This window comes from Impatiens glandulifera, chromosome 2 (assembly GCF_907164915.1).
Source record: "Impatiens glandulifera chromosome 2, dImpGla2.1, whole genome shotgun sequence".
NCBI lineage: Eukaryota > Viridiplantae > Streptophyta > Magnoliopsida > Ericales > Balsaminaceae > Impatiens > Impatiens glandulifera.
The window spans coordinates 58,520,711-58,540,227 of record NC_061863.1 but is presented as its reverse complement, the minus strand read 5'-3'; the positions used below and the strand labels follow the sequence as shown (position 1 = coordinate 58,540,227).

General features: G+C 33.3%; 4 protein-coding genes and 1 long non-coding RNA gene across 5 annotated transcripts; 4 read left to right on the top strand and 1 right to left on the bottom strand.

Annotated features, from left to right (window-relative positions):
- Positions 1-2,209: 2,209 nt before the first annotated feature.
- LOC124924094 lies at positions 2,210-2,882 on the bottom strand. Its single transcript, XR_007098294.1, has 3 exons — positions 2,634-2,882; positions 2,444-2,533; positions 2,210-2,325 (listed from the first exon to the last, which is right to left on the bottom strand). It is a non-coding gene; the product is annotated as an uncharacterized LOC124924094 (long non-coding RNA).
- A 781-nt stretch (positions 2,883-3,663) lies between these two features.
- LOC124925065 (phytosulfokine receptor 1-like) lies at positions 3,664-5,745 on the top strand. The gene has a single exon (XM_047465039.1). The coding sequence runs from the start codon at positions 3,664-3,666 to the stop codon at positions 5,743-5,745; it is 2,082 nt and encodes a 693-aa protein (XP_047320995.1).
- Positions 5,746-7,051: 1,306 nt separating this feature from the next.
- Positions 7,052-9,112, top strand: LOC124925064 (phytosulfokine receptor 1-like). Its single transcript, XM_047465038.1, has one exon. The coding sequence runs from the start codon at positions 7,052-7,054 to the stop codon at positions 9,110-9,112; it is 2,061 nt and encodes a 686-aa protein (XP_047320994.1).
- A 423-nt stretch (positions 9,113-9,535) lies between these two features.
- Positions 9,536-10,955, top strand: LOC124927152 (ribosomal RNA large subunit methyltransferase E-like). Its single transcript, XM_047467512.1, has 6 exons — positions 9,536-9,696; positions 9,807-9,893; positions 10,008-10,070; positions 10,172-10,273; positions 10,404-10,662; positions 10,741-10,955. The coding sequence occupies exons 1-6, from the start codon at positions 9,619-9,621 to the stop codon at positions 10,866-10,868; spliced, it is 717 nt and encodes a 238-aa protein (XP_047323468.1). The 5' UTR covers positions 9,536-9,618; the 3' UTR covers positions 10,869-10,955.
- A 7,917-nt stretch (positions 10,956-18,872) lies between these two features.
- Positions 18,873-19,247, top strand: LOC124925063 (small polypeptide DEVIL 13-like). The gene has a single exon (XM_047465037.1). It carries the CDS (start codon positions 18,873-18,875, stop codon positions 19,245-19,247), a length of 375 nt encoding a protein of 124 aa, XP_047320993.1.
- The last annotated feature ends 270 nt before the right edge of the window (positions 19,248-19,517 follow it).

The window sequence follows — 19,517 nt, the reverse complement described above, 5'->3', positions numbered from 1 at the left end:
TTTATTAGATAAATGTCACCGGCGGCGAAATACGGGTACGTCACGCAGGTGCGTCACGCAGGTGCGTCACGCAGGTGCGTCACGCAGGTGCGTCACGCAGGTGCGTCACGCAGGTGCGTCACGCAGTTTGGATATTTGTTTGGTTTTTTTCCAAAATCAATGGAGCCCAATCTATGATGTAACTGCTATACTTACCTCCATCCAGGTATGGGTTTGTTTGATTTTGAAGTTGGAACTAACTAAACCAAGCTCACACTAAAAAATACAAAAAGTTATACCTAATTAGTTACATTGCTAACAACAACATGAGTCATGGATAGCATCTGATCAAAATTACATCGAAACTTATAAGGGTTCTATTTTTTCTGCAGTCGTTGCTTTGTGACCCGAACCCAAACTCACTTGGCAACTCAGAAGCTGCAAGGATGTTCAGCGAAAACAAATGCGAGTACAATATGAAAGTAAGGGAGGTTGTTGAGCAGAGTTGGACTGCAGACTACTTCTTTCCGAAGTGGTAGGGTGGTTTGTCCCTATAATAGAGATACTGAGATTTTATTAGAACTTGAAAAATGTTTTCAACACTTTGTGAACTCTTGAATGGTGAACTACCAACAACATCACATATTTTCTTGGGTTCATTTTGGGGTATTCAGTTTCAGACAAATCTTGTGCATATATTGTTGATGATCCCCTCTGCCTATTAAGGTTGATTGCTTCAATTCTGCTACTCATTATTGTACTGAATTCTGCTTATATCAGTTTTAGTGTTTGTGCCTTTTATGTTGGAATGAGATATTTACTACAAATTTTAACTTTAAATAATAACAATTTAACTATATTGGAACTCTGTTAAAATTTATTTGTAAACTTTTATATTGTAAAGCATTACATTTACCTCAAATCACAACTTCTGGTTCACAAATCACAATTTATTTGTAACTATCCAAACTTGTTTAACCCTCTATAACTTGAAACTAAACCATTAAATCATTTCGTTCAAAATTCAAAGATTTACCTCAATCACACTTCTCTTATCAAATAACAAATAAAAAAAAAAGATAAATAAATTAAATGCTTGAACCAATTTAAATGAAGAATAATCTATAACAAATGTGTTATATATATACACAGTACATAGTTTACAGCAAAACTCAAATTGGCACAAAAGGAGACATCCTTCCAAGTGATCAGAAGTGATTAGCCAGCAGCTCACCAAGTGAATCTATTCTCGACATCTTTTGAGCAGGTTGAGTCATATTCTTCTATTGCATGACTGTCCATTACTGCATTATGATCAGAATTTGTCAATTGATGAAATGAAAGGACAACAAAATAATTACTATACAAACTATAATTAGTTGCACTCTACCTAATGAACTATGAGAAGGCTCATAATGTGGAAAACTTCAAAATAATCAAAAGTTCACCAACATTAGTTCAAGAGTCATTCAAACACTAAACTGAACCAACAACAACAATCAAAAGAAGCAAGTTAATTACCACTAAATCGGTAATTACTTTTTAATGACATTATATCTGATCACTGAATTTCAATCTTATTCTTCAAACCACCATCAAGAACTTCCCATACAAGCTTATGCTTTGCAAAGTAACATTTCGCCACCAAATTCCCTTCATGTCTTGACTTATACTGCATCCAAACAAAACCAATGAAATACCCACAACTTAAAGTAATAACTAAATCCAAAATGAGTAGTACAAAGGAGAGGCAATACAAATTTGCAGGAAATCCATATTCATGTGTACCCACAACATCTAACTCTCATTTCTTTTAAGATGATTTAAGCAATCAGCAGTTATGCCCATCTCATTTTTAATACAATCACCATTTTTCAGTAATTTAAAGCCGATTAAAACGAGCAGGAAGGGAACTCAGATGAGATCAAGAATTCACAAGCCATTCACTGAATCCCTGCATTACATAATGAGTTTCAAGCAATCAGCAGTTATGCCCATCATCAAATAAAATATTGCAATCAAACCCTATATAACAATTCTATGTCCACAAATTCAACTTAGATAACAGAGAGCAGAAAATAAGGAACCATAAAAGAAGAAAGTGTTCTATCTTTATTTATTATTTTGATCAAGTAGTAATAATTCCCTAATGCACGGTAAATAGATAGAAGTTGCAAAATGGTAGAAAATCATGCATGTGCTTTATAAATATTCAGACTTGATGAAAGAACAAAAGTGCACCTTGCTCAGGGCATTAATCGCCATGATGATTTGCTGAATGTTAGCAATCTTTGCAGGAGATTCTTCAGAATCGTGAAGTTTGGCATTTTGCAGCAACACCTCCACCTAATTATTTTATATCAAACAACATCATTTGACAGATATCAGAAAAAGAAAGGCACTAGATACAAGTGTGTAACATTAACTCGGGCCTATACAAAAGGACAATTAATATTTTATTAACCTGCTGGCAAAGGGGATTAAGCAATGCCGAAAGAAAATCAGCTTGTTTGTCCGGTGAAACATCTTCAACCCCAATTAACAAGCAAATAGCCTGTAAGCCATTATAGAAGTCATGTCAGGCCAACAAATATCTTGTCAATTATGTCTTCTTAAGCAACCAATTCGAGTAAAGGGGAAAAGTAAGTGCATACCTCAAAGAAAACTCCAGTTTACTGCGGCTCAATTCTTCCTACGACAGCCCAGATCGAAAGGGAAACTAAAAAAGATACTTTACTTGTTTGAGGATTACAATCTGATTGTAATGTACTGGAATGAGATTGGAAAAGGAGCAAGGAATCGGATCAAACGAATAAGATTGAAGAGGGATTTTTGCAGTTGCAATTGAAGTAGAAGAAAAGCTAGGTTTTGAAACGTTTAAGAAGGGTATTTAGATTACTTAGGGATTGATTTTGTAGATGTGTGAAAAATAGCTGACTGCGGCTTTCTTTCTATGGTCCGTTCGTTGCTGCGCAGGCAGGTTGCTACGTGACGCATCCTGCGTGACGCATCCTGCGTGACGCATCCTGCGAATCTGGACGAATCTGGACGAATCGATGACGTTCTATAAACAAAATCTTCACAAATCAACACAAACAATCATATGTAAACGAAATCAACACAAAATATAAACGAATACAACAAATATAGTGAAAATTTTATCTTTTGGCCGTCGTCGTTCGCCGTTGGAAGTAGTTCTTCGCCGCTCTACGCCATTGAATATAGTGGAATGGTCCACGGTGCCTCTTCGATCTGTTCTTCACCAATGAAAAGAAGAGAAAAATTTTTCCGCCATTAGGGTTCACCGGCGGAGAAGACATAGATGAGAGAGAAAATGAATCGAAAATGAAAAAAAAATTATGACTTTATAGGGTTCAGGGTGCGTCACGCATCTGGAGGGTGCGTGACGCATGGGTATAATGGTCATTAAAAAATTTGGGGGTCACCAGCGCTATAAAAAACATGGGCCCGCACCAAACGCATTTAGCCCCTATTTTGGGGTCATTTCCTCAAATTTCCCAATTTATTGAAGGAATTGCTCAAATCTACCCATCCTCAAAACTATTTAAAACCGGATGGATGTCGTGAGAGAGAGATCAAGTATTCCTCTGTTGTGAAAATTATCTGGGGATTACTTACAATCAGATTCTTCTTGTTTAAGCTAGCTGCTCCAAACCAAACCAAATGAGACCGCTGAAGTTATCATTTTTTATGCTCCTTGTAACTTTGCTCCTCGTTGGTTGTTCACAATGTCATAATAATAATAATAATAATAATTTGAATCCTTCTTGTCACTCCGACGACTTAACGGCACTGAACGGCTTCATAGACAGCCTCCAATCACCATCACCCATCTGGCGAAGCAGTGTTACAGACAGTGCTTGTTGCACCTGGGAAGGAGTCACCTGCGACTCCTCCGACCGCGTCGTTGGTCTCCAGCTCGCCGGGAAGAAACTTTCCGGTAAACTTCCTGCTTCCTTGTCAGGTTTAGTTTACCTCAAAACACTCAATCTCTCCAATAACTTCTTCACTGATTCTGTTCCCGTTCAACTCTTTCGATTTCCAAATCTCCAACTTCTCGACTTGAGCCACAACCAATTCTCCGGCTACCTAACAACATGGGATATGTCTCAGAATTCAACAACGCTGGAGCTCTTGGATCTTTCTCATAATGATTTCTCCGGGGAAATCCCGCCGGGTTTCGGGAACTGCACCTCCCTTCATCAGCTATCACTTGGTTCCAATCTTTTCACCGGAAATCCGCCGGAGGATCTCTTTCAGCTTCAATCACTAACCCGATTAGATCTTTCCGCGAACAACTTGTCGGGTACTCTAAATCCCAATTTTAGTAATCTCTCCAACTTGATCCACCTCGACATATCTTCAAACAATTTCTCCGGGGAGATCCCCGACATTTTCCAGAATCTCAAGAACCTTAAAATGTTTATTGGGTATTCAAACAAGTTTACAGGACAGTTACCACCGTCGCTCACAAATTCCCCCAGCATTTCATCCCTTAGTATCAGCAACAATTTCTTATCCGGCTCCATTTCATCAGCTGTTAACTGTTCCTCCATGCTGTCTTTAACCTACCTTAACCTCGGCAGAAATTACTTCGTCGGACCAATTCCCGACACACTATCTCTATGCCGACGACTACAAGTCCTAATGCTGTCTCGAATCAGACTCGACAGCCAAATACCCGACAGCTTCAAGGAGATGACATCACTCACCACCTTATCGGTTTCAAAGTCCAACATCTCGAACCTCTCGTCAGCTCTCTCCATCCTCCAACACTGCAAAAACTTAACGAGTTTGATATTGACAGCTAATTTTGTGAACGAACGCATGCCAATCGACCCTGGTCTGCGTCTTGGCAATGTCAAGACCCTTGTGATTGCCAATTGTGGGCTAACCGGGTCGATCCCTTATTGGTTGAGCCATTCAGCCAACTTAGAGTTATTAGATCTTTCCTGGAATAATCTGACAGGAGAAATCCCATCATGGTTCAGAAACTTGGAGTTTATTTTCTACTTGGACTTGTCAAATAATTCACTTCATGGACAAATCCCAGAAAACATAACCGAGATGAGAGGTTTGAGACATAGAAACTCATCGGTTAAAGAACCGTGGAGAGTGGAACTTCCACTCTTCACAAAAAAAAACCATTCTGGACAAAGCTTACAGTATAATACATTTTGGAGCTTTCCTCCGACGTTGGACTTGAGCCACAACATGTTGGAGGGACATATTTCGACGATGTTTGGCAATTTAAGGGCACTCCATGTTTTTGACTTGAGCCATAACATGTTATCTGGGGATATTCCAAGTGACTTGTCTAAGATGGCTAACCTGGAGATTTTAGACTTGTCGTATAACAAACTGTCGGGTTCGATTCCGTTTTCATTACAGCAACTCAACTTTCTTTCGAAATTCGATGTGGGTCACAATTTACTTACTGGGATTATCCCAATTGGAGGTCAGTTTCTGACATTTCCAGATTCGAGTTTTGAGGGGAACTCGGGTCTGTGTATGAGATATTCGTCGTCCTCGTCCTGCGGATTCACAAGGAAGGAACCTATTAGAAACAGAGGTGATGAAGATGGTTATTTTGATGTAGATTCCATTTTCGGGCTGCAGTTTGGCCTTGGTGTTTGTTTAGGGTTTGTTGGTACACTCGTGGTCAAGTTTCTAATTCGTCGTTCTCCTAAAAAGAAGAAGAGAAATGATTTCTTAGCAAGAAGAATACTAAATATTCAAATGTGAAATGAAAATTATATTCCAAGTTTGAATAATTTGAGCTTGTTTGATATGATTGTTTTTTTTAGATTTTATTTAATTTTTTTATATCATTATTATAACTATTAAATTACTTATTTCATTTATTAAAATATATATACTTTATTTTTATTAAATTTAAATTTTCAATACAATAAATATTTAAATAATTAAACAAATTAAAAGTCCGTATAACTTTTTTTATTTATCAAAACAATGTTTTTTAAATAAAACCCAACAAAAAAACCTAAAAAAAAAGCTCATATAAGATTACTAATTAGTCATAAAAATTTTGTTCCTAAAAAATAATTATACATAATATATGCCTATATTCTATCTGTATCAACATATAATTTTATTATATTTTTTAAAAAAATTATGTAATATAAACAAAATAATATATAAATAATTAAAAGTTAATAATATAAAATAATTAAAATATGAACAAATATTTGAGTTACTATCTTAATTATTTTTTATCTTAATTATTTTTTGATAAATTATTTAGTTGGAATAATTGATCGAAAAATTATTCGTTTCTTGATGAGAAGATACAAGATAATGTGTTTATATTGTATTATTTTTTTTTGTGACTTATTTATTTATTATTTTTCATCATTCTTTGTTGTGTTATATTTTTAATATACATGTATATACAAAATAAATAGCAGACAATTTTGTATTTTATTTTAGTATATTAGATTAAAACAAGCATTTGAAGATGATTGGTCAAATTATTAAAGCTTGTTTGACCTTTGATTGCCATTTTGTTATTATAAAAGGTAAACAAACATACTGTTTAGAATCAAGAAAAAAAATGGAGACAACTATATAAACTTTAGGTGATAAAATGAGAAAATCGCCTAAATCATAATTTAGTTAATCAACTAATTAATCACGATGACAAAATGCAAACATCATTAAGCCAGGTGTCAACTCAAACTATGTAATTAACTATATATATTATTATAATAAACCTCTTCTGTCTCCATCTAAAGGGTCTTCTACATATATACCTAATCCATGTAAAACAATTATATCCTAAACCGTCAAACTTTGTTACTTGTTTATTAATTTCATGATTGAATCTAATACCAATTAATCAAGATCATTATAATATTTTATGTCCCTCCAGATATGCATAGATTAAAAAGCACATGAAGAGTAATAGCTACTCTATAGTTTATACTTCATTCATTCCTCCATCTACGAAAATTCCAAATCCAAATTAATGGGATCATCAGAAAATATTCCATTCATGCTCCTCCTCCTCCTTCTCGGTTTCTTCCTGATTATGGGTTCACAATGCACTAATTCGTCTGCAAATTTCAGCCAATCCTGCCACCCCGACGACTTAACAGCCTTGAATGGCTTCATAGACAGCCTTCAATCAGCACCAAGCAGCTGGGGCGGCGACAAATTAGACTGTTGCAGCTGGAAAGGAATCACCTGCCAGGTTCATCAACGGGTGATTGGTCTAGAACTCCCTGGAAACAAGCTGGCCGGCAAACTTTCAGGAGCCTTGTCAGGTTTAGTCAATCTCAAAACTCTCAATCTTTCTAACAATTACTTATCTGGTTCTGCTCCAACTGACTTGTTTCGATTTCCAAATCTTCTATTTCTCGATTTGAGCCATAACCAATTCTCTGGATCCCTTCCACCCGGAATCTCCCTTCCCAAGATCAGGATCTTGGATCTCTCCGACAATTCTTTCGTTGGCGTCCTAAAATGGGATATTTCCGAAATCTCAACATCCTTGGAGGTCTTTGATCTATCCCTGAATTACTTATCCGGGGAAATCCCTCCTGGTTTTGGAAACTGTAACTTGCTTAAAAAGTTATTACTTGCTGCAAATTATTTCGCAGGAAACCCACCAAAGGATGTCTTTTGGCTTCAGGGGATGACTCGATTAGATCTCTCCGACAACGAGCTGTCTGCAACTTTAACACCCGATTTCGGAAACCTCACCAGCTTAATCCACCTCGATATATCTTCCAATAATTTCTCGGGACAGATTCCCGACATTTTCCAACGTCTCAAAAACCTTAAACACTTCTTCGTAAACTCAAACAGGCTTTCGGGCAACTTGCCAATGTCTTTGGTAAACTCCCCCAGCATTTCATCCCTTAACGTGAACAATAATTCCTTGTCCGGTTCCATTTCCGTTGTTAACTGCTCTGCCATGCAGTCTTTAACTTATCTTAACCTCGGTAGCAATAACTTTGTTGGACCAATTCCCGACAGCCTCTCTTTATGTCGACGACTACAAGTCCTACTGCTGGCTCGAACCAGGCTCAACAGCCAAATACCCGAAAGCTTTAAGGACCTGAAGTCGCTCACAACCTTATCGGTTTTCAGATCGAACATCTCAAACCTCTCGTCAGCTCTTTCCATCCTCCAACTATGTGAAAACTTAACCAGTTTGATCTTGACAGCTAATTTTAAGAACGAGGCCATGCCAATTGACTCTGGCCTGAGATTTGGCAATGTCAAGACTCTTGTGATTGCCAATTGTGGTCTAACCGGTTCGATTCCTTATTGGTTGAGTCATTCAGCCAACTTACAACTATTGGATCTTTCCTGGAATAAATTGACAGGTGAGATTCCTTCATGGTTCAACAGCTTGAACTTTATTTTCTACTTGGACCTGTCAAATAATTCCTTTAATGGACAAATCCCTGAAAGCTTAACAGAGCTAAGAGGCTTGAAATATAGAAACTCATCGGTTATAGCTTCCTCTACAGTACTGGATCTTCCACTTTTGCTAAAAACGAACCAATCTTTACAAGCCAGGCAATATAATAAATTGTCAAGCTTTCCTTCTACCTTAGACTTGAGCTACAACAAGTTTGTGGGCCAAATTCTGATAAACTTTGGGCAACTGAGGGCACTCCAAGTCTTTGATTTGAGCCATAATATGTTATCTGGAGATATTCCTAGTAACTTGTCTAAGATGGCTAGTTTGGAGACATTAAACTTGTCATATAACAATCTGTCTGGGTCAATTCCACTTTCATTGCAATTACTCAACTTTCTTTCCAATTTCAATGTTGCTTACAATTTTCTTACTGGGAGGATCCCAACCGGAGGGCAGTTTTCGACGTTTCCAGATTCGAGTTTTAAGGGGAATTCAGGCCTTTGTATGAAACCATCTTGCGGTGGTTCTGTGGGGAAGGAACCTGCTAATAAAGAAGGTGGTGGTGGTGATTTTGATGTAGATTCAATCTTTGGGCTGCAATTTGGTATTGGTGTTATTTTAGGATTTATTATTACTGTGGTGGTGAAGTTAATACTAATTCCTCGTCGTAAGGAAAAGAAAAGGAAATTTCCACCTAATTATTTCTTAATGAGATGATATGTAATCCTCAATTTTTTTTATCATTTTTTTTTTCATGTATGAGTTTATTCAGAAAAGATTGACATTATCTCTCAATTAAACCATAACATTATAATTAAGAACCAAAATTTATAATTAAGAATCAAAATTCTCTTAGATAAAAAAATTGTTTTCACGTGTAATTATTTATTCTTAATAAGCTATTAATAAAATCAATATGAGATGAAGTGATATTATTTGATGTAACACGTGACTAACACCATAAGAGTTGTATTGGTGAGATAAATTAGATATTAATTTATTCTTATTATTTTTTTCATAAAAAGTCATTTAACACTATTGTTTAATATTATTTTACACAAAAAAATTCAAAAAAAAAAAAAAGTAAGGAAAAATAAGTAGACAGTTATCCAAATAAACCGGTTTCGAAGAAGGCCCGCCCACATGGGAAAAGAGGGTTTTTGAGGGGGTTTAGGGTTTGCAGGCCAGGGAAGGAGAGGAAGAAGAAGAAGGCGACAGAAAGGATGAGTGGTACAGGAACGGCAGATTTCTTCTACAGGGAAGCTCAACGTCTAGGTTACGTTGCTCGTTCAGCTTTCAAAGTTCGTCTTCTTTCCTGCTTCCGCTTACATTTCTGTCTTATGTTTCATCTGCAGATTCGTTACATGTTTGATGTTTATCTCATTTAATTTCGTTTCTTTGGTGATATCAGCTGCTTCAGATGCAGAAACAGTATAAATTGATAAAACCTGGTTCTTCCGTTCTCGATCTTGGCTGTGCTCCCGGTGCTTGGCTTCAGGTCTCTCCTTCTCTCTCAGTCTCTCATACACACATCTCACTGGTTGAATGAACACGAGATGATTATTTTGTTCTTTTGTTGATTTCCATTTCATATCTAATTGAATATATATAGGTAGCATGCCAAAGCCTAGGATCAGCAAAGAGTGGTGGTTCGGTCGTCGGCATCGATCTTAAGGTGTTGTATTGTATCCTTTTAAAAAACATTAAACAATTTCAATCATTTCATACATTTTCGTTCATTTCCTAAGAGATTTCAGGTCCACGTTTGCAGAACAGAAAGTGAAGGCTCCTTCAGTTCATTGTGATGCTAGGGTTCAAACTGTTTGTGCTGATGTTATGAAACTCCCCAGATCCCAACTCAGAGGGTTTTCGCCCAAGGTACCACACGGGGGAAAATATTCTTACATTGTTATTAGATAATTGACAGCTCTTAGTTTAAGTTTCATTCCAATTATGCACATCCAAAGGGTACAATGAGTTTTATATTTCTTATTTTGGTGGGGTGCAGAAAGGGTTTTCTGTTGTTCTATCAGACATGTGCCCTGTTGTTTCTGGAATCACAACTAGAGATGCGGCTTTATCTGTGGAATTGGGAATGAAAGCACTTGAATTGGCGGTTGGGAGAGCATCTTTAAGTAGTCAGTTAGGTGATAATAGTATGTTAATAATGGATAAGCAGTCCGATGAGGCTGGTGAGGATGACAAAGGTGTATTACTTATGGGTGGTAATCTTGTGATTAAACTTCTAGAAAGTGAAGACATACAAGGTGAGGAATTTGACATACTAATTAAATGCTTTGAAATCCTTAACACATTTTGTTTGGTCTTCTTTTTTACATTGGCAGAAGTGAGCAGGGTTTGCAAGCCTCTCTTTAGAAAGTCGTTTTGGCTGAGACCTAAGGCTACGAGGCCATCCTCAAGAGAGATTTACTTGATCTGCCAAGAAAGGATTGCATTGCAAGATATTAGCTGACAATGCTGAGTATTGTATTCATTATAAGTCAAACAGAAACATGTTTCCAATTTTGAGTATTGAATTCTTTGTTATTCTTCCAACATATCAAATTATCTTTTCCCTCCTTTTCTTTGAAGTGTTACAATTTGTTTGAAATAAAAGTAGGGCAGCTAATTTATTTATTTTTAAATGGTCCGGGTAAAAAACTCAAACCCATGATATTAGATATTAGGGACACAAGTATTTGTGCTTTCAATTAGTTCATGATAAAACACTTGTTTTCTGAATTTGAACCTGGCTAAAAAGTTATTAATGAACTTTTTTTATTCTTGAGTGCTCAATCAGGCACCTCCTATGGGCGTTGAAAACGCAAATTTAATATTATATATTTTTTGAATTATATGATTGTAGTAGGTTAGATTTGACTGTTAATCCAAAATCTTTAAAATTTTCATTTTATATATTGAATGATATGATTGGAATAAAATAAATCAGTTGCGAATTGCAAGATACAAATTTTTAATATAACTTTAGAATTTTTTTTTTTTTTTTGTAAGATATAAAATTTTAATATATTTTTAGTTTGCTATGAATTATAAAATAACAAAATTTGATTTTGGTATCCACTTTATTGAACACAAGTTAGATTTTGTTAGGCTTGTAAATAACCATTTCACTTAAACATCATTTAATTTATTTTTTATCAATCATATCACTCATTCATTATTCAAAATATTACTATTTTAAATTATTATTTATTATTTTATTATTACATATCAATAGCCTTTAATTAATTTTAATAAAATTATTCTCACCTCTTCAAAATTATCACCAATCATTATTCATTTTCTCCCTCTAGGTTATTATAAAAACCCTAATATATAACTGGAGAAGGCTTAGTTTTTTTTATCGAAGAGGTGTTATTTGCGGTTTATTCGATGTTACCCGTATAGTATAGTGTGTCTCACTCATGAATGGACAATTATACACAAAAATGAAAAATGAAGTATCACCTCTTATTTGTTGATTTTTTCTTTTGTACATTTTTTTTTAGTGAAAGTAATGGTAGAATCAAAGTAACCCTGACCCTAATCCTAATACATAATACATAGTTGGCTTGACACGTAGGATCCATGAGAGGTAAGGTGAGGTCAGCGATTCTTCCACAATACGATTTGATTAAATAAGTCTTCAATTAGAAGCGGCGGCGGCTTCCATCGCAAGCCAGACAGTACTGCTATAAATAAATAAACAAACAAACAAACAAACGTACATTATTCATTAATTAGTTAGATGGAAGTAGATAGGGTGGTTGATTTAGCGACGGAGGAATGTTACAGCACCCCAAAGAAACGGCGTAGTAATATTGAGATTCCGCTAGTATGCCCGCCGGCTCCCAGGAAGAAGACGGTGGCGCTGCTGCGACCGGAGCTGATCAGAAAGCCACCGCTCAACGGATATTTTAATCCACCTGACCTCGAACTTCTCTTTGCAATTCTTCCTCCAAGGCCCCAAGCACCCTGCCAAAATTAAATATCTATTTTATAAAACAAATATGCATGCAATCGACCGACTTTGTTTAATTAAGGATATGTACGCACTTAATATATATACTTTGATATATATATATATATATATATATATGGAGCATGTGTTTTAATAATTGGTATGTGCACAAATCTTCAAGGTATATCCATAATAGTGAGAGCAATCTTTTAAGAAATACATAATTTTCCAGTAATAATTAAATATAATATATTAATATGTATAAATAATTTCAATTTATTTTATGCTCCAAGATTGTTTCTCATATTTATATTAATCTACACAAATTCCTTCTTATTTTTTTGTCTAGGATATAACTTCGTTTCTTTAGATATAGAAAAGTGAAATTTACAATATTTACTATGGATACAAGATACATATATATACATAGCAATTTCCAGATATTTGTAAACAAGGTCAGATTTACCTTATATATATATATATATATATAAATGGTAGAATTTTCAAGAAATTCTTCGATTTCTTCCGGAAACGGAGGATTAACTTCTCACGTGCCGTGAATAGCGGGGACATTGAAGAATATTTGAAAAGGCGTTTCGGGAACCTCTTTCTTAATTTTAAGTAAGTCCCTGATAGGGTTTTAGTTGATCCATGATTTATCTTTCGTTTGTTTTGAGAAATATATCGATCAATTCAAAAAAAAAATTTAGTTTTTTCCGATCGAGATGTGGATCTATATATATATATATTATATATCGATCTATATATATATATTTTGTCTTATTAATTTCATGATTACGAAGGAGAAGAGAAGACTAAGGAGGACGTTCCTATCGCCAATCTCCATTCTCTCTATTTCATATTTCATTTATTGTTTAAGTTCCAGGTCGATCGTAGCAGTAGTCAAAATAGCAACAGCGACAGTTGTATATCAATATAAGTTTATCTTATAGCTATGATTTAGTTATGAATCTTCTATAACTAAGATTTTAGCTGCTAGATCTTCTTCAATTTTTTGGACAGCATTTCTAAATTTCTAAGCTACACTATTAAGACTCAATTTGGTACTGTTAAATTGTAGTCGGTAGATTTAAAATCAGACCCTTGTTTTTCATAGTAAAAAAAAATCTAGGATGACAATTATTAGTATGTATTACAAAGCAATAACTTGGAAAAGATGGGCCCTGTCTTGTTTGGGAGTTATGGGCCTATTTAAAACCATACTCTATGTGACACTTTCAAGTTTCAACCATTATTAAATCAATCCCAAACTCACTTGTTAATAGATGGTACACAAATAAATTTCTTATTATTGTTGCTTGAAATTAACCTGGCTCTTTTTTTATTGGTCATTATCAAGAGGTTAAAAAAAATCATTTGTTACAATTTGAGGTCTTAGTTTATTAAAAATTAAATTAAATTCATAGGTTACAACACGAGGTCTTAGATTATTAAACAAAAATAAATCAAATTCATGTGTTACAACGCGAAGTCTTAGGTTATTAAACAAAAAATCACATTCACACACAATTTGAATCTCCACAATGTAATTTTTTAATCTGATTCCCAACTAATGATCGGTATTTGCTCTTTATTGAATGACATATGCCCTTGTCTTATCTGAAAAATTGTTTATGACAAAATGAGGTTGTTTTAATATATCTGATTTATGCCTTAGTTTTATTATGAGAAAGGGTAATCATCTTTCTCATTCTATTGCTAGTTTAGCAAAACAATTAATCAAACTAGCAAAACAATTAATCTCTTCTTAATGAGAATCTAGTTCTTAATGATAATTAAATTTACTTGAAAAAAGGTGTTCTTTTATATCAGACTTTAATTATCTTTGTATTTGGTTTAAGTTGTTTAATCTTAAGGTAGATTGCAACTTAGTGTTACATCTTTTTAACATAATACTTACATTTCAGAATGAAAAAATAAAGAAAAAATAATAGAATGCATGGAATGGAATGGAACCAAACCCCATTAGCTTTAAAGTAATTATAAATACAATAATAAGAATAAAAAATCTATATATATATTAATGAAGAATAACTAATTAAGTTGGTCATCTTAATTATTCAATAAATCTATATATGGTTGTGTGTGTGATCATCATTTTTTGATTTGCTTTGTGTTTTTTATATAACGATCTAGTAGGTGCGTTCAACCATAATATCATCATTTTCAATTAGATGGAATCTTAAATAATTAGGACTTCATTCTTTAATTAATTGTTTTTTATAAGTTGATGAGATAATTAAAAGAACTGTGAAACCAATATATCATGAGTCACTCACTACTCAATACTCCAAACTTTTTTTTTCTTCTCACCTACCTAGCTAAGCTACCTACTAATATTATTATTATTTTTTTTTAAAGGATTTATAAAATTATTTTCATTTAATCCATCCATCTACCTACCTTATAAATAAATAAGCTCTCGGAATTTGAAGCATTCTTAAAATAATATTTAATTTGTTTGAAGCAATTAACTGATATTTTTTCTTCTACACTTTATTATATATCTGTAAAACTAGATTAGTGCATGCATGTAAGGGGAGAATGAGAACAAATGAACGAATCATAATTTGTCTATACATATATAATTTATTATATTAACTAATACGTTTCCCGGTATTAATCTAGGGTAATTATTAATTAATTGAATTTAGACATCTTATTAAAATTCACATTTTAATTTATTATGAACCATTCCTAGAAAAAAGTGGCCTGCCCCATGCTATGCCATTTAAAAAATATTAAGTCAAAAGAATAAACAAGGTGTACTTTATATATATATATATATATATATATAGTAAATAATTAATAATAAAAATATTATGAAAGTGTTTTTATTATTATAAAAGACGGATCTTAAATTAGAGTTTGAGTGTCCCTGAAAAAAAAAATTAGGATCAACCTACCAAAAAAATTTATGAACAAAACTGTTGCTACCATAATATTTTAATTAAAATATATTTTATTACAATTTTGTCCCAAGAGCAGGTTCTTTTTTTTAATTCCTTGTCTTTTTTTCTTTTTTTTTACTTTTCAAAAGAAAGAACCGAAACCGTACGTCTAAATCACACGTTCAATTTATTTTGTCACCAATAATTTAATCTTTTCACCTTGTGGAGGTTAATTTCTTCTTAACATATAAATTAAAACAGATCATTGATCATTTAAAATTAAAGAATAAATATTAGGACCCATTTATAAGATAAAATAAAATAAAAAAGAGAAAATCATTTGAACAAAAAATAAATCAAAACACTAATCTAATTAATAATAATAATAAAGAATATAATTAATCTACCAACACAAATTTTTACAAGGTTTGACCACAATGATATGCTAAGATGGATGCCCTCTTATGATAGGTATTGATCAGCCTTTGACAAACTTGAAAAATAAATGTTAAACAAAATAAATAATATATATTTTATATAATACTTATGTATAAAATGATATGAACTAAATGGGAAACTTAAATATTTTGTCATTATATATACTATATGACTTAAACTAGGACTAATTAATATAAAAAAAACTACTTATATTTTTAGAGAAAATATCAGATATATTCCTACAACAAAGATATGTTCTTCCAAAAGATTCTGTCTTTCTCTCCCACCCTAAAAAAATATTTATGAAAGTATTGCCTATTAGGCTTTATTTATTTACTTGTTTGTTTTTATTTAAGGTTTAAGGATTAATTTAACAAAGAAACTATCAAAGTTCACATGGGAGCATGTGATAGTTAGCAATTGTAATGTTACACATTAGAAGCAATATTCTAATTAATCACGAACAACCTAAAGTATAATTAAAGGATATGGTCAAGTGGCTGCGCGCATATCATATTAATTAGTCAAACTATAGAATATTGTAAAATAATATATATTTTTTTATTTTTTTAAAGGCAAGACTTTATATTATACTATTTTTATACTTTAACATTAATTGTATGACAATGCTACAAAAGATTTGATGTCAAAATTAAGAGGAGTGGACAATCATTTGTGGTGTTAAATGTTTTTATTTGCCCTAATTAATCATGAATTGAAAATGTGAGATGATTTGAGTGTATATACATATATATTTATCTCCATGGTCCAAAAATTTAAAGCTTCCCTAGTTGTTATTTAGATATATATTTAAAGTGTCAATCAAAATAGGCTTTTGACCCTAATTAATGACCTTAGTTAGAGATTGCTTACTTTTGTGGTAAGGCATCCCTTAATCACCACAATTAAAGAGACTAAATTTGCAATCATGCAAAATGATAATTTAATTTTATTTATTTCACGTTGTGAGAATCTTTTAGAGAAAAAGTATGCTATCAAAAGTACACAAGAAGTCGATAAAGATATCTCGAATCATATATAGTTAAAAGGTAATAAAATCCAATGGTCCCAAAAAACCTAATGGGTAATATTAAACTTGCATGGCCTGGCTGGCTAGGTTAGGTGTGAGGATTGAAAAAAATAAAATGAAAAGGCATTAGAAGATTAGACAGTCAACTGATTAGCAAAGATGTCCTCTCAAATTAAATTGGGACTACACATTACTTGGTAATATATATACTAATAATTAATATAACAAAGCCTATAGATGATATTGAAGATGAATTAGATAAGAGAGGGGGATTAGTTTTAGGGTTTATGTTCCCCATTTGATGAACACAATGCAGCATTAAGGAGTGGTCTGTTCCTTGCAATATTATGATTCTTTTATTTTGGCCCCCCAAACTAATAATAAATGGTTGTTGTCCAATGATTGTTCATAATTAAATTTAAAGTTTATCAATCTCAATTCTTTCTTAGATAGAAACATGCATGCATGATCAATATATATACTTCATATGTGCGTGGTTTAATTAGTTGTAATTCATTATCACGGTACGAATAATTCATTTCAATCTTTTATTATAAGATGAGAGTAAGTAAGAATATATATTTGTATAATATAATGTTGAAAAAGGATCAAACAATCATTAATTATTATTTCAAACTAACCCAAACATTACATCAAACAAGCAAGCAAAGAAAATTGGTTAAGGATCTTGTCTATATGTGCATATTGAATTAATTCAGGTCAATGGCCAAGACCACATAATTAAGGATGGACTTACAAATTAAAAAAAATGTACATACATCTTAAATTAAAATCTGTCTAAATTCCATTAATCAAAAATTAAAAAAAAATATATATTTTGGACTCATTAATTTGTTGCCGAAGTTCATATGTACATCCAATTTGGACAAAAAACTGATGATACTTGAAGAAGGGAACATTAAACAGCATCGATCGAGTTCTTGTTTAATTAAGGAAGAAGATGTTTTGAATAAATAAATATTTTAAATTAGCAGTAATTTATTTAAGAGGCTACCGCGCGTACCATTCACCAGACAATCTATATATTTCTCCAAGGTTCTTGTTTTTGTCTTCAATTAAACATTATATATATATATAACCAAAAAGGTGCAATTTTATGTGGATTTCAATGCACTTAAGCAAAAAGTAGTATCTAATTATTTACCGCAGAAAAGTAAAAAAAAAAAAAAAAAATAGTAAAATGGCCGGGGTCCCCGGGATTATTGGTAAGGAAATTAAATTCGTACAAGATAGATGATGAGATGGGTGATGATTGAAGGATCGTATGGGGGGCATTGTTCTGTCACTTAGGATCCCAATTCATTTCAAAAACCCTAAACCAAAATCAATTCCCTGCTCCACCCTCTCGTAGGGTCACATCCATCATCCACAGATTTGAATGGTCATTTCCATATTATTATTATTTTTTCACTTTTCCCTTCATTCATTATCTAGTATAATCCTAAATATATACATCCATTATATTTCTTTATTTGTTGCATGTCTGATGTGACGACACATATATGCCAATGCCATAAAAACAATAATAAATTCAATTTTGAATGCTTCCATCCATCCTCATCCTTAATTCCTTTTCTTTTTCTCTATATAATGCATGTTTATAAAATCAAATGCATGCAGCAATAATATGGGCCTAATAATAATAATAATAATAATTGGATAGTAAAATCAGTAGGCCCAATAAGCCAACCACCACTTGTCTCTATCTCTCTCATGTATAAATTATGTATTTGAATTTTTGTTGTATAAAATAATTATTAATAAAACTAATAATAGTCCGACTCAGACAGTCACACTTGCCAGTGCCCTCTCTTTATATATATATAAATTAGAATCAGCTTTTCTTTCTCTAGCTAGCAATTAGCATCTCTTTCTCTCTCTCTCTAAAATATATATATAAATATAAAATACACCTCTTCTCCATTATCAATCGAATCGATCATTCCTATAAATATTAGTTTTACAAGTGTTCGTCGTCCACGCCTACGCCTCCGCCGTACAAATCCCCTGCCCTGCATTTCTTTATATATATTTTTATCTTTGGATCAATCGATCGATCGATTGATCAAAAGAGATTAATTGAGTTGCCGGTGGCGATTCGATTTTCATATATCAATGGGGTCATCCAGTGTATCGGCGGCACAGCTGACGTCGTCGTCGTCGTTGAAGAAGGAAGGTGGTTCATTTAGAAGCTGGTCATCCTCTTCCCGATCATGTTCTTCAATTCCAGCTCTTGGAAATGGTAATGGTAATGGTAATGGAAAGAAGAAGAATATGGTGGTGGTGGTGGTGGAGTCGATTAATAGAAGTTCTTCTTCTTCTTCTTCGTCTCGACAGCATGAGCAGCAGCAGCAGCGGCGGCGACAGCGTAGTAGATGTTCGTTCAGCAGAAAGTGTGCGAGGCTGTTTAAGGAACAGAGAGCTCGATTCTACATCATGAGGCGATGTGTTACCATGCTCATCTGCTGGCGAGAATACGCCGATTCTTGATCAAGAAGAAGAACTGAAGAAGAAGAAGATGCCTTTTTTTTTTTATTTTCTTTTTTAAATTTGAATAGTGTTGGTTTTGAGAAGAGAGGTCCAACAAACAATAACAATGGAGGGTTGGATTAGTAGAAAGTTAGCTGAGATCAGGAAGATGAAGAGGAAGACATGTATACATTATAATAGTAGTAGATGTCTCTGTTTTGGGGGGATATTTCTCTGAAGAGAAGAAGAGTGATGAATGTTTTTACAACGTATGTACGATGATTACCATAC